Here is a 14,407-nt window from a genome sequence, read left to right as displayed (position 1 = left end):
CACGTGCGCTGACCTCTGCCGCTGCCCACAGGTCATCCACAGCACCGTGGTGGACACGTCTGTGCTCTTCCCCCACCGCCTGGGCCTCCCCTACAAGCGGTCCCTGCGGAACCTCATGGCCGACTACCTCAGACAGATCATCCAGGACAATGGTGAGTGCCGGTGCCTGCCCTGGGGCCGTCCCTGCGTGGGGGCCGGGTGCTCACCGCATCTGCCCTGCAGTGGACGGGCACAGCTCCAGTGAGGACGCCGGCGCCTGCATGCACCTGGTGATCTGGAAGGTTCGAGAAGACGCCAAGACCAAGCGATGACGCCTGCCCGCCTCCCACCCGCCTCTCCTGCCGCCCCGCTGGTCCTTAGCCTCAGGCCTCTTCCAAAACAGTGCAATAAATCTCCGGTAACCCGTCCACCTGGCCCAGGCAGCCCAGAGCAGCGGGATGAGCTGGCGGCCAGAGAACGCCCAGCCCAGCCCAGCCCACCCCTGCTCACGTCCTGCCGCACCCCTCCGCCCGTCCCCACCCTCTGCCCCCCAGCCCTCTGGCGTCTCTAGAAACTGCTGCTGATGGAGACCAGGACAGAGCCCGCCCCCACCCGGCCCGCAGCCCCTCCTGCCCCTCCTGCCAGGCCCTCCCTCCCAGGTGGTGGCCGGCACCTCTGCTCCTCACGTGGGTCGCGGGGTGGGCTTGTCCCGGGTTTGTTTGAGACAGTCTTTTTTTATTTTGTATTGTTATTTTTATTATTTTTAATTTAAACCTGATGACTTGCACAGCATCTTTCCCACCGGGAAGAGTGGGCCTGCTGCCTTCCCTCCTGCGGGGTGGGGGTGGGACAGACCCCAGTGGGGGCTAGGGCCACACTCAGCCCAGCGTGGGCTGGACCCGTCCCCGTGCTCCAGGGGCTGGCCTGTCTTCAGGGGGCGCCGGCTTCCACCACTTGCCGTCCCACCCCTGCACTCCGTGACCTCTGAGAACCCAGCAGGCCCCTCATTAGCCCCAGGGTCTGCCGTTGGGAGGGAGCCCACCGGCCTCCGGACACTGTCTTCCCGCCAGAGCCCCGTCCTCCTCTGCGGGGCTCTCCGGACCCCCTTCCCCCTCACCTCCAGGCAGGGACAGAATAAATGTTTGTATGGATTTTAGATGTGGTGGTGGTCTTGGTCTTGGTGCCTGGTGAGGCCTCTGCATGTGTCTCAGGGAGGCCACTGTCCCTGCAGCCGGGACTGATTCTCTTCCCATCAACGCAGAGAAAACAGAGCAGTGAAACTTTCCCTCACAAAAGCTGGCCCAGGGCTGGCTCCCCTAGGGCTGGGCCACACCTGCTGTGGGGTCCCAGTTCCAGCCCCAGATCATGGGCCACCATCCTGCAGCTTCTAGTGCCTCTCGGACAGTGGGTGGTGTCCCCAGCCCTGTGTGGAGCTGGGCCCTGTGCACAGAGCTGGCTTCCCTCTCTGCCTTGCCCAGAGATAGGGACTGCACACAGATGGTGAGAGGGGGTTAAAGAGACTGGGAGCTGCTGTGTGTTGCCCGTCAAAGGATGGAGTGCAGACACGGAAAGCTGCTCCGGCCCTTGCCAGGAAATGCCACACATCGTGTGGTGCATGCACGTCTCAGGCAACCTTGGTTGCATCGGGACCCCATTTGGGAATGGGAGGCCCAGCGGTGTTTAGGTCCCACTTTTTATTGACCTCAAGTAGAAAAAGTGATGAGCCTCGCGGGACAGGACCCAGCAGCTGGGGGCAGGTTGCCTGGAGTGGGTTTCCTGCCACCCTGGTCTTGGGCTTCTGCTGAAGGGCAAGGCCAAGGGTGCAGGTCCCGGGATGAGGACGTGGAGGCCCTCCCCAGAGGACTCTGTCCCAAGGCTCCCTTCCTGCTTCTGGGCTCTGCATCTCTCCAGGGCCCTCCTGGGGGACCGTGGTTAGGCCAGGCCCCTCCACCCTCGAGGGCTGTTCTTGTGACTAGGTGACTCCCCACCTCTTCTGTAAAGGAGTTGTTTTCTTTTTCTTTATTTTTGAGACACAGTCTCGCTTTGTCACCCAATCTCAGCTTGCTGCAACTTCTGTCTGCCAAGTAGCTGGGATTATGGCCGTGCCATCACACCTGGCTAATTTTGTATTTTTAGTAGAGATGGGGTTTCACCACGTTGGCCAAGCTGGTCTCGAACTCCTGACCTCAAGTGATCCACCTGCCTCGGCCTCCCAAAGTGTTGGGATTACAGGCATGAGCCACTGTGCCAGGCTCTGTGTTCTAAATAAATGTCGCAGGCGTGTATTTGCTGTTTCTGTGCATTCCCATGTGATGTCTGCCTCCCCCTTCCCAGAACGCACCTGGTGCCTCAGGACATAGCCCACGGGGGGTTCCAAGGCTGGCCAGCCCTGGCTTCAGCCCCCAGGGACTCCCTTCAGCTTGTGAAGCCACCTGTTGCCACTAGAGGCCTCAGGGCCTTTGCACAAGTGCCCTGGGCAAGCTCCTGCCCCCAGATAGTGCCCCCTGCGAAGGCTGGGGTCGGGGAATCTGGTCCTCACAGCTGCACCCAACCAGGTCTCTTCTAAAGTTTATGAGAACAGTGTGTTCAAACCCCCAGCCCCGGCTCTTTTTCATAACCACTGAGCAAGCAAGCGCAGGGGAAGTGTTGAAGGAATGAAAGGAGAGAAGTCAAACACAGTGGCCTGCCTGCCTGCTTGTGGTCCCAGCTACTCTGGAGGCTGAGGCAGGAGGATCGCTTGAGCCCAGGAGGTGGAGGCTGCAGTGAGCTCTGATCGCACCACTGCACTCCAGCCCGGGTGACACAGTGAGACTCTGTCTCTAAAAAAAGAGAGGTTCCCTGGCAGCCTCCAGGGCCAAGCAGGCTTCCAACTTGGGCTTCCAAAGAAACAGTTTGTGATCACCGAGAGCCCTCAGGTGGTTGCCGCTTTGATGGGGGAGGTGGCCTCCCTATCCCCCTCCACCCATGTTTGCCTCTCCCTTTGGGCCCTCACCCCAGGTAGCCTCACTCATTTCATCTTCAACAGCCCCTCCGCACACACTTTCTGACCCTGGCTCCAGGCCCTATCTCTGGCCTGGACCCGCCCTAGCCTCGTCGCTGAACTCACCCCTGCCACTTCTTCAGTAAGGATCCCTGAGCCCCTGCCTCCTGCTGGAAAGAACCCTGCGGGCTTCCTCTTGGCCTTAGGGTGGTCTCAATGGCTATAACAGCCTCTCCCCAGCCTGGTGCTCGGCCCTGCATCTGCGCCTACGAGGCGCTCGTTGAACGTGTATGGGATGAATGAACGAACCCAGGACACGAATCAGACATGACTTACATATCTGCCGTTACCTGTGGTCCTTCCTCCTGCACTCTGCCACGCTGGCCCCACCGCCTCAGCCCCGTCAGGTCTGCAAGGCCCATTCCGGCCTGACCCAGGCCCACCTTTACAAGAACCCTTCCAACCCCGCCCTGCGGTGCAGGTTCTTCCTGCTCCCTGACCGAGCCCGGCCCGGCCCTGCCCTGACACCCTCTTCCCTTTCAGGCTCCGCCCCTTCACTGGCACTGCTCCCTAAGGCCCTCCCAAGGCCCTGCCTTCTGTCCTGGACCCATCCTGAGCGCCCTCCTACCCCGACCCTGCTCTGCGCGGCCCCGCCTTCCCCCTTTGTCACGCCCCCGATCCCAGCCCCGCCCCTACCTTGACACTGCTTTGCAAGGCCATGCTCAACCCCTCCTCCCTCTTTGGCCACGCCCCTGGATCCTGGCCCCGCCCCTACCTATACCCCGCTCTGCGCGGCCCCGCCTCCCTCTTTGGCCACGCCCCGGGTCCTGGCCCCGCCCCTACTCTGACTCTGCTCAGCGACACCCCCGTTCGGCCCCGCCTTCCTCCTTTGTAACGGCTCCGGATCCCATGCCCCGCCCCTACCATAACACTGCTCCGCTAGGCCATGCTCAATCCCGCTTCCCGCTTCGGCCAATCCCCTGAGTCCTGGCCCCGCCCCTACTCTGACTTTGCTGAGCGAGGCGCCGCTCAGCTTCGCCTTCCTTTTAGCCGCTTCCGCAAAGTCCCGGCCCCTCCCCAAACCCAGGCACCGCTCCCGACCGTCTTCTATCCTGGCCTGTTCTGCGAGGCTCTGCTCGGCCCCGCCCTTCTGCCGTGACCACGTCCCTGAGGCCTGACCCCGATCCTGCTCGGCCGTGCTCCCCTCCGCCCCACCCTCGAGGCCCCGCCCCTTCTTCGCCTTGGCCCCACCCACCCCTCCAGGCCCCGCCCTCGGCCCCCTTCCGGACTCCGAACTGGCTCCGCCTTCGCCTTGGCCGGGCCCCGAGGCCCCGCCCCGAGACCCCGCCCCCCGTTTCAGGACCGTTGGCACCAGGCTAACGGTTCCACCACGTCCGCCGCCCTGGACGCCCGCGGCCTGCCCCTCCCTGCCTGTCCTGCGCCGGTGAGCGGCGGGTGCTCCCACTGCTGTGCGTCCCCGGGAGCCCGCGCACCCTCTCTGGTCTCCACCCAGGCTGAGAGCTGGGGTCGTGGCGGCGGGGGTGGAGAGGGCTCCCCTGGAGGTTCGCGCGGTCGGGGCCCGGGGGCGGGTGCAGACAGCCCTGGACTCTGGAGCCCTGTCCACGGCGGTCCTGTGCCTCTGCGGCTGCGGGAAGACAGGGTGGGGGGCTTCCGAGTAATGGGGCGTCCCAGTTAGTGAGGGGGCAGGAAGCCAGCCCTGTGTCCCTGTCTGTTTCTGCCCCCAGATACACTTTGAGTGGATTCTGGCCATTTGAGCATTCTCTCCAGCTCTCCAATCCCCAGTCTGCCCCCACGGGGGTCTCCCCCACCTCTCCCCTGTCCCACAGCCTAAAGCCCTCTTCGCCCTGAACCTCCCTTTTCCTTATGTGGTGAATGGGCACTGGCCCCGCTCAGACTCCCAGGAGCACCAGAGCTGGCCCTGAGCCAAGCTGTCCCCCACCAGTACCTGGGGACACGGGTGACTCAGACGTGACTCAGGAAGGCTCAGGTCCTGCTGGCATCCGCGGAGGTGAGAAGGTGATCAGAGCTGGGATGGGGGACTCCCCAGGCAGAGGGGCACCCCAGAGGAGGCACGAGGCCCAGCCTGGCCGGGCTGGGAAGTATGAATGGAGACCAGAAAGGTGAGGACAGGTGCACCGGGCGGCCGGAACACAGGGGCAGGGGCTTGGCGGGGAGGGCGCTGCTAGAGAGCTGGCAAGTGGGGGGCCGATTGCTGGCATCTAGGGCTGGTTTGCCCATCCTCATAGGGGGCCAAACCAGGGCCCCCAGTGCAGGGCTAGAGCCAGACCCACATTCCTGAACCTGCTAGTGGAGAAGATTCCAGGATCTTCTGACGATGTGCCGTCTGCCTCCATCACCCCCATCAGAGTTTGCTGCCCAGCCTGGGGGAGGGGGTGAGGAGGGGGGTGGCCATGCCTGACCCTCATGCTGTGTTTTGAGAAATAACATATAGCCCGGGGGTCCCGTTCAGTCAGTGAACAGATGACTGAGCCCCTAAGCTGGTGCTACATGGGGAGAGGGGCAGGAGGCCGTCAGTGAAACCAGGAGGAGGTGAGAGTGGTCCTTTCAGGAAAAGCGAGGTGTGGGGAGCAGTGGCCGGAGGCTGGCATGGCCAGAGGCTGGCATGGCTGGCAGTAGAGTCCTTCCAGGCTGTACTGGCGGGAGGCGACCAGGGTGGCTGGCGGGAGACACTGGCAGATGGGTTGTTGCAGGTTTGAGGATCATCTTGGGGTCCCCTGGGTCTCAGGGTGTCCAAGGCAAGACACACAGCCTATGGCTGGACATTCAGAGCCTGGGGGGGAGGCTGCAGATGAGTGTAGGAGGTAGCATTTGAGAGGGTCGGCCCCTAGGCTGTGAGCTCCTTGAAGACCAAGTGCTGCCCAGCAAGGGCTGGGGCCACTGCTGTGACCCGGGGCCCTTCTCTCCCACAGCCCCACCAGCATGGGCAGCCTCGGCCAGACAGAAGATCTCCAAGATGAGGACAGGAACTCAGGTGCTGATCCTGGGTGGAGGGGGCGGTGCACGTGGGAGGGATTAAGCAGTTCAGGCCTGGCAAGGCGCGGTGGCTCTCGCCTGTAATCCCAGCACTTTGGGAGGCTGAGGCGGGTGGATCACTTTAGGTCAGGGGTTCAAGAGCCTGGGCAACATGGAGAAACCCCGTTTCTACTAAAAGTATGAAAATTAGCTGGGCGTGGTGACGTATGCCTGTAATTCCAGCTACCTGGGAGGCTGAGACAGGAGAATCACTTGAACCCAGGAGGTGGAGGTTGCAGTGAGCCGAGATTGTGCTACTGCACTCCAGCTTGGGTGACAGAGCAAGACTCCATCTCAAAAAAAAAAAAAAAAAAAGTGCAGGGCTGAGGCTGAGACGGACGGGGGCCCCCCAGACCTGCACATCAGGCCTTGCCTAGGATTCTCATTTGGTTTCTAGTAGTCTCCAACCCTAGTACTGACTGGGTTTGGGGGATTTGGCGGTTGCATGCCCAGAAAGAGCTGGGCCGCCAGCTGGATGTATGGCCTTGGACACCCAAGAGCCATCACTGAGCCTCAGTTTACCCGCCTCTGTAAAATGTATAGGCCTGAACGGTCTCCCAGGGCCTGTTCTCTGCGTCTCAGGACAGGCCCCTGGCTGGGGGGTGTGGGTGGCCACTCTCGAAATCCACTTGTGCTGGTGCCAACTATGGGCAGGGGTCTGGTAGGTCCCCAGGTGGTGCCTGCTGCCCGACTGTCTGTTTGTTTACGGGCTCCGACATCTTGGCCCTCCCCGGCGCCTGGGTCCCGAGGGCCCCATTAGCCCTCCTCCGGGCGGTCATTAGGGGTGTTTGTCCTGGGCCTCGAGCTCCAGCGACGCCCGGCTCTCTCGCTGCAGCATTCACCTGGGAGGTCCAGGCCAACAACTGCGCCTACAATGCGCAGTTCAAGGAGAAGGTGTTCCTGTGCTGGCAGAGGAAGAAATACAAGGTGGGCGGCCCCTCCCGCACCTCCCCGGCCCCCAGAGGAGCTGCCGTGGTACCCTTGGGGAATCTATTTTTTGCTCCTCATGAGTCCTGCCTCTGCTTGTATTTGCTCGATAGTTTTCTTTTTACTTTTTCTTTTTCTTTCTTTTTTTTTTTTTTTGAGACAGAGTCTCCCTCTGTCACCTAGGCTAGAGTGCAGTGGTGAGATCTTGGCTCACTGCAACCTCCACCTCCTGGGCTCAAGCAATTCTCCTGCCTCAGCCTTCCAAGTAGCTGGGATTACAGGCATGCACCACCACGCCCGGCTAATTTTTGTATTTTTAGTAGAGACAGTTTCACCATGTTGGCCAGGCTGGTCTTGAACTCCTGATCTCAGGTGATCCACCCACCTCGGCCTCCCAAAGTGCTGGGATTACAGGTGTAAGCCACTGTGCCCAGCCTCTTTTTTCTTTTTTCTGTTTTGTTTTAAGATGGAGTCTTGCTCTGTTGCCCAGGCTGGAGTGCAGTGGCGAGATCTCAGCTCACTGCAACCTCCGCCTCCCGGGTTCAAGCGATTCTCCTGCCTGAGACTCCCGAGTAGCTGGGATTACAGACACCCACAACCACGCCCGGCTAATTTTTTGCATCTTTAGTAGAGATGGAGTTTCATCATGTTGGCCAGGCTGGTCTGGAACTCCTGACCTCAAGCGATCCACCCACCTCGACCTCCCAAAATGCTGGGATTACAGGGGTGAGCCACCATGTCCGGCCGATATTTTTATTTTCATCTCAAGGACCGAACTGCCCGTCCTAACCAAATCACTGGTTTGGCACAAGAGTTCTGTGCATCTCATTTGCCCTGTCCCAGTGCACGTGAGGGTCAGTTAATACCCAACCTGAAAGTACAATGTGTCCATCGGGGCCCTACCTGAAATCCTCTTGGGTGTCTTGCTTTAGGAAATGCTGGTCACAGCTCAATGAGTCTTTGCACTCAGTAGAAGCTCGATTAATGCTGGCTCCAGGCTTTTACATTACTGAGCAGGTGCTCAGTAAATGCTGCCCTGAGGCCTTGCATTCAGCAGGTGCTCAGTAACTGCTGGCTCAGTAGGTGCTTAACGAATGCTGTCCCATAGCCCAGAGGATGCTGGGCGAGGCCAAGTGGGGTAGGTCTGGCCTCGGGCACCCCCATCCCCTGGCCTGGACGGCACCCACCTGCCAGGCGGCCCACGGCTCTCGTTCCAGACCAACGTCATCCGCACGGCCAAGTACAACTTCTTCTCGTTCCTGCCGCTGAACCTGTACGAGCAGTTCCACCGTGTGTCCAACCTGTTCTTCCTCCTCGTCATCATCCTGCAGGTGAGGCGCGTCGCCTCCTCCAGGAAGTCCCCCCTAGCCACCTGGCAGCATCAATGTATTTGTCTGTGTGATGGGTGGGTTCACGTCCCACTCCTCACGGACTGGGACCCTCAGCGCTGAGTCCCTACTACACTGCCCAGGGCCTGGCGCACAAGAGGCACTCAATACATGTCGAATGACGAAGGTGGATGGACGGACCCTCCAGGTCTGAGGACGGCACCCTCTCCACGCCCCGCTGGTTCCTGCTGGGCAGGGCTGGGCATCGGGAGGCATAGCTGTTCCCCAGCCTAGACGGCCTCGGCCATGCAGCTCCCTTGGCCCCCGCCCTCCTAGCTGACCTCAGAGGTGAGGGGGAAGGAGGAGCCCAGAGCATGTTCTCGGGACCTGCGGAGCCACTTCCTGGTACCTGGGTGGTCCAGGCCAGCGTGGGGCCGGCATCCGGCCAGGGGTGCTGTTTTCAGAGCACCCACTCTCACCCAACATCTCATTTCTGTTCTGGATAGAGAGGTTCTCCTTTTATCCATCAGGTCATTCAGCATTAATGGGAGTGCCTACTATGTGCAGGCCACTGGCCAGGCGCCAGGGTAGGGGATGGTGGAGCTCACACCTGCAGGGTGACCTGGGGAAGCAGGGACACGGGAGGGAGGGGGAGCAGTGGCGGCCAAGCTTGGGGCTGGGGAAGGCTCCCTGGAGAAGGCAACGTGGGAGCTGGGCTTGGATGGGAGAAGAGGAGTTTGCTGGGGAGACGAGGTGTGTGGAAGAAGTTCCAGGCAGGTGGAGGGATGCCGGGGGGTTTGTCCCGAGGGCTGGGGGTTGCGGGTGGCCAGCAGATGCGTCCCGTGGTGTCGAGTGCGGGGCTGGATTGGCTCGGTGGAAGGGCAGGGGACGGGGGAGTGGGCTGGTGTGACTCTTCCTGTGGCCCCTCCACGTCAGAGCATTCCCAACATCTCCACGCTGCCCTGGTTCTCGCTTGGCACCCCCATGGTCTGCCTCCTCTTCATCCGTGCCACCCGGGACCTGGTGGACGACATCGTGAGTGCTGTTGGATGCACCTGCCTGGGGGAGGGAGCAGGGGCCGGCGGGGGGGTCTCTTGAGCCCAGGGCGAGAGCGGGAGGAGGGCTGGGTTTCCTGGAGCATTAGGGGAATGTGGGCCTGGGAACCTCAGCTGTTGGGGCTACATTGTCCTTATCCGCTAGCACCCACATTGGGCAGGTGCTGCTGGTGGCGTTGGCTCTGTCGGCTGCGTGGTTTTGGGGCAGTTGAGCTTTGGTGGGGGGGTGGTCTGGCAGGCACACTAGGTTGTGGGCAGCACACCTGTCTTCTCCCCGCCAATAGCAGTTGGTCCAGTGGCCCCCACGTCCAGGATCCCTGGGCAGACACAACGTGGCGTGGGGCCAGCGAACAGGGACCCCGTGTTGCGGGCGGGCACTGATGGGCTGCGGCGCAGCAGTGGCCTAGGCGGGGGCAGGAGAAGCAGGATGGTCTCTCTGATCCTTTCCCTCCTGGCCCAGGGGAGACACAAGAGTGACAGAGCCATCAACAACAGACCCTGCCAGATTCTGATGGGGAAGAGGTGAGGCTAGGGCTGCAGCTGGGGATCCGCGGGGACACAGGGGCTCCAGCCCAGCAGGGTCACTGGCCTTGGCAAGTGTCCATCACCTTCCATGCTCCCCAATCTCCCGGCTGGTTGAGTCCGACGGGAACCGGGCCTGCATTCATTAGGCGTTGGCCGGGATGGGGACAGAGGCCGAGGCCCTGATGGCGAATGCTTGCAGAGCTTAGGGCTCGGGCGATGGGGAGGACGAGGAAAGTCTGAAGAGGACGTGGGTGCAGGACCCTGGGGATCACTGGGTGGGAGCGTGGGGCCCGCGGGGAGTGGGGTGGGAGCCCGGGGAAGGCTTCCTGAGGGGCAAAGGCCCGGAGGTGGGGACTGCAGCTGCGGGACCCAAGTCATTCCGTGCCTCTGCTCTCCTGGTGTGGGGAGGGCTGGCCTCCCTCACAACCCCCTCTCGCCGCAGCTTCAAGCAGAAGAAATGGCAGGATCTGTGCGTGGGGGATGTGGTCTGTCTCCACAAGGACAACATCGTCCCAGTGAGCTGGGGTTGACCCCGAGGTCCCAGAACCACGCGCCCCCGCACCCAGAGTGCCCCTCCCAGGGTGGGGAGGGCTGCCGCGCCCCCAACTTGTCTTGCAGCCCCTCTTGCAACGCTGCCCCCCACTCCACCCCAGGCCGACATGCTCTTGCTGGCCAGCACGGAGCCCAGCAGCCTGTGCTATGTGGAGACGGTGAACATTGACGGGTGAGGAGCTGTGGCATCGCTGGGGACCCTGGGGGGTGGGGAGCATGGCCCGGAGGAGCCCCCTTCCCCAGTCACCAAGGAGGCGGCCAGCCAAGGTCGCTCAGAGACTTCGGTCACTCACCTCATGAGTGTCTGGGGGGTGGGTGCTGCCAGGCATTGAGGGGAGGAAGATGTCCACCCTCCTCATTGTTTCCATTGTGTGCATACAGCAGGAGGCCCTAGGCCCTGGCCTCAGCACTTTGCAAACGTGCTGTGTGGCCTTGGGCAAGGCCTTCTCCCTCTCTGGGCCTCAGCCATCCGACTGGCAGCTGGTGAACTAGTAGGTGCTCAGTGAAAATGTTTGAGTGACTCCAGAAGGAGTCTGGGGGCTCCTCGAAGCCTCCATCAACTCCATTTTCACCTCTCTTTTCACCTGCCTCCTCTCATCACCAGGGAGACCAACTTGAAGTTCAGACAGGCCCTGATGGCCACCCACAAAGAACTGACCACTATAAAGAAGATGGCGTCCTTTCAAGGTGAGAGGCATTGAGCAGGGAGTCACGCCCCTCGAATCTGTAAAAGTTAAAAGTTAGGGTATTTTGTTGTTGTTATTACTGTTTAAAAAAAAATGTGCTGGCCAGGCCCAGTGGCTCACGCCTGGAATCCCAGCACTTTGGGATGCTGAGGCAGGAGAATCACTTGAGCCCAGGAATTTAAGACCAGCCTGGACAACATAACGAGACCCCATCACTACAAAAAATAAAACAATTAGCTGGGGGTGGTGGCATGTGCCGGTGGTCCCAGCTACTTGGGAAGCTGAGGTGGGAGGCTCGCTTGAGCTCAGGGAGGCTGAGGCTGCAGTGAGCTGGGATCACATCACTGCACTCAGCCTGGGCAACAGAGTGAGACACCTGTGTCAAAACCAAAAATAAAGTGCTACATTCTATTAAGTGTAAAATTTAACCATAACACAGTCACGTTTGGTTGTTTCATTGAAAAGGCACCTGCGTGCGTGGGCTGGCAATTCCTGTGGCGGGAAGGCCTCTGAGAACAGAGTGCTGACACCCCCAATGCTTGGCTGTTTCTTTTTCTTTCTCTTTTTCTTTTTTTTTTTTTTAAGACGGAGTTTCGCTCTTGTCTCCCAGGCTGGAGTGCAGTGGTGCGATCTTGCTCCACTGCAACCTCTGCCTCCCAGGTTCAAGCGTTTCTCCTGCCTCAGCCTCCTGAGTAGCTGGGATTACAGGTGTGTGCCACCACTCCCAGCTAATTTTTGTATTTTTAGTAGAGACGGGGTTTCTTTTTTCTTTTTTTTCTTTGAGACGGAGTCTCACTCTGTTGCCCAGGCTGGAGTGCAGTGGTGCAATCTTGGCTCACTGCAAGCTCCGCCTCCTGGGTTCACGCCATTCTCCTGCCTCAGCCTTCCTAGTAGCTGGGACTACAGGCACCTGCCGCCAGGCCAGCTAATTTTTTGTATTTTTAGTAGAGACGGGGTTTCACCGTGTTAGCCAGGATGGTCTCGATCTCCTGACCTCGTGATCCACCCGTCTCGGCCTCCCAAAGTGCTGGGATTACAGGCATGAGCCGCCGCACCTGGCCGAGATGGGGTTTCATCATATTGGTCAGGCTGCTCTCGAACTCCTCACCTCAGGTGATCCGCCCACCTCGGCCTCCCAAAGTTCTGGGGTGACAGGTGTGAGCCACCACACCTGGCCTGCTTGACTGTTTCTTATTTTCCACCTGGAGATGTTTCACATGTGATGTGGAAACAGTTACTCTTTGCTGCAACCCAGCCTGGGGGTACAGTTTTGTTTGGTTTTCTTGTCTTATTGTGAAGGAGAGTCACTCTAATTGGTTTGAGGACTGAATATTTTTCCTTGCTCCTGACACCCAAACAGGTTTTCCCCATCTGTCTGTGATATCTGGGGAAAGGGTTAGCCCTGGTGGAGGGGGCCACACCCATCCTCTCTAATTTCCCTGACAGTCCCAGAACTCGGCTAAAGGTTCCTTTTAGGTTCCTTTTTTTTTTTTTTTTTTTTTTTGAGACAGAGTCTTGCTCTTGTTGCCCAGGCTGGAGTGCAGTGGTGTGATCTTGGTTCACGGCAACCTCCGCCTCCTGGGTTCAAGCGATTCTCCTGCCTCAGTCTCCCGAGCAGCTGGGATCCCAGGCGCCCGCCACCACGCCCGGCTAATTTTGTATTTTCAGTAGAGATGGGGTTTCACCATGTTGGTGAGGCTGGTCTCGAACTCCTGACCTCAGGTGATCCACCTGCCTCGGCCTCTGAAATTGCTGGGATGACAGGTGTAGCCACCGTGCCCGGCCGGCTCCCTTACTTAACACCATCGGGACACAGAATCATAGACAGGCAGTGACTCTTCCTCTAGCATTTCCTCCCGGGCTAAGCAAGGAGGCTTTTGTGGACCCTGGCCTCGTCTATCTGCCCCAGCATTCTCACTGGGCATGGACCCATTTTTCAGAGGAAGACACTGAGGTTCAGAGAGGTGGCCTGAGGTGTGGGCTTGCCCTGTGGTTCCTCTGCCCTCTGGCCATTCCACCATGAAAGTCTCCAATTCCTACATCCAGGATGGAGTCAGGCTCCTCATCCCTAAGACGCGATGGGGTGGCAGGTGAGGACCCTTCAGGAACCCTGTGGCCCTCTCCCTTCTGGAGTCCCAACCCATGCCTCATGGTCATTTTAACCCTCACTGAATGCTGCCCCGGGCCAGTCTGTGTAGCCTGAACCTGTTTTCTCCAATGGAAGTGGAATGGAGGCCATTGCAGGGTGTTGGTGAATGGGGGGGTGGTGGTGGTGGTGGACAGGTTCCGGCACCCAAAAGGAGGCTCATCGATCACGTGTCCCTTCTCCTCTTCCCTCTTGACACATTTATTGAGCACCTACTGTGTGCAGGTGCTGGGCCGTGCCCTGGGGTCAGAGTGTGGCTGAGACGAGGCTGGCACCAGTTCTCATAGAGTTCAAAGACACTAACAATAGCTTTGCACAAATAAATGTCTCGTCACATGCTGGGACCAGAACCACGAGGGAGGGAGCTAGGAGCCAGGAGGGGCTGATCTGGCTGGAGGATCAGGGAAGTGTGAGTCCCCGTGGAAGGAATAGCCTGCCCAAAGTCCCTGAGGCCAGGTGGGGACCAGAAGGCTTTGGAGCCTTCCTGAGGCAGCCCAGTGCTGGGGCGCCATAGGGCAAGTTTGGGGCATAGAGGGGCTCGTGAGGGTGGCCGGAATGTTCTCACCTGCACCTGGCACAGGGAACCTGGGAAGGAGGGCCTGAGCCCACTGACCCACTGACCACCTGGCCGCCCACAGGCACAGTGACGTGTGAGGCGCCTAACAGTCGGATGCACCACTTCGTGGGGTGCCTGAAATGGAATGACAAGAAATACTCCCTGGACATTGGCAACCTCCTCCTCCGAGGCTGCAGGATTCGCAACACAGACACCTGCTATGGACTGGTCATTTATGCTGGTACAGCCGCTCCAGGGTCCTGGAGTGGGAGCTGTCCTGATGGGGGCGTGGTGGATGGATGTGGGGATGGGTGGGTGGGTGGGTGGATGGATGTGTGAGAGGATGAGTACATGGATGGATAGACAAATAGATGGGTGGATAGGTGGGTGGGTGGATGGATGTGGGGATGGGTGGGTGGGTAGGTGGGTGGATGGATGTATGAGAGGATGAGTGCATGGATGGATAGACAAATAGATGGGTAGATGGGTGGGTGGATGGATGTGGGGATGGGTGGGTGGGTGGATGGATGTGGGGGTGGGTGGGTGGGTAGATGAGTGAGTGGGTGATGGGTGGATGGGTGGGTGGGTGGATGAGTGGGGGGGCTGGTGGATGGGTGAG

General features: G+C 59.9%; 2 protein-coding genes across 5 annotated transcripts in view; both read left to right on the top strand.

Moving 5' to 3' along the window:
• The window catches only part of REXO1 (RNA exonuclease 1 homolog), a 33,506-nt gene extending 32,371 nt beyond the window's left edge, over positions 1–1,135 (top strand). Inside the window, exons 15-16 of the mRNA XM_054465428.2 lie at positions 32–152; positions 223–1,135. Of these exons, the coding sequence (XP_054321403.1) occupies positions 32–152; positions 223–311 (210 nt within the window). The 3' untranslated portion in view covers positions 312–1,135. The remainder of the gene's footprint in view (positions 1–31; positions 153–222) is intronic.
• Positions 1,136–3,851: 2,716 nt separating this feature from the next.
• The window catches only part of ATP8B3 (ATPase phospholipid transporting 8B3), a 31,040-nt gene continuing 20,484 nt past the window's right edge, over positions 3,852–14,407 (top strand). For 3 of the 4 annotated variants that reach the window (XM_054465426.2, XM_054465425.2, XM_054465424.2), the window contains exons 1-11: positions 3,852–4,403; positions 4,705–5,100; positions 5,911–5,972; positions 6,849–6,940; positions 8,158–8,271; positions 9,205–9,303; positions 9,784–9,845; positions 10,291–10,363; positions 10,502–10,572; positions 11,005–11,087; positions 13,871–14,029. In XM_054465426.2, the coding sequence (XP_054321401.2) occupies positions 4,853–5,100; positions 5,911–5,972; positions 6,849–6,940; positions 8,158–8,271; positions 9,205–9,303; positions 9,784–9,845; positions 10,291–10,363; positions 10,502–10,572; positions 11,005–11,087; positions 13,871–14,029 (1,063 nt within the window). In that variant the 5' untranslated portion in view covers positions 3,852–4,403; positions 4,705–4,852. The remainder of the gene's footprint in view (positions 4,404–4,704; positions 5,101–5,910; positions 5,973–6,848; positions 6,941–8,157; positions 8,272–9,204; positions 9,304–9,783; positions 9,846–10,290; positions 10,364–10,501; positions 10,573–11,004; positions 11,088–13,870; positions 14,030–14,407) is intronic. The other variant, XM_054465427.2, reaches the window with a different exon arrangement.

This window comes from Pongo pygmaeus, chromosome 20 (genome assembly GCF_028885625.2).
Source record: "Pongo pygmaeus isolate AG05252 chromosome 20, NHGRI_mPonPyg2-v2.0_pri, whole genome shotgun sequence".
NCBI lineage: Eukaryota > Metazoa > Chordata > Mammalia > Primates > Hominidae > Pongo > Pongo pygmaeus.
The sequence above is the reverse complement of the archived record's forward strand: the minus strand, read 5'-3'. Positions and strand labels throughout refer to the sequence as shown.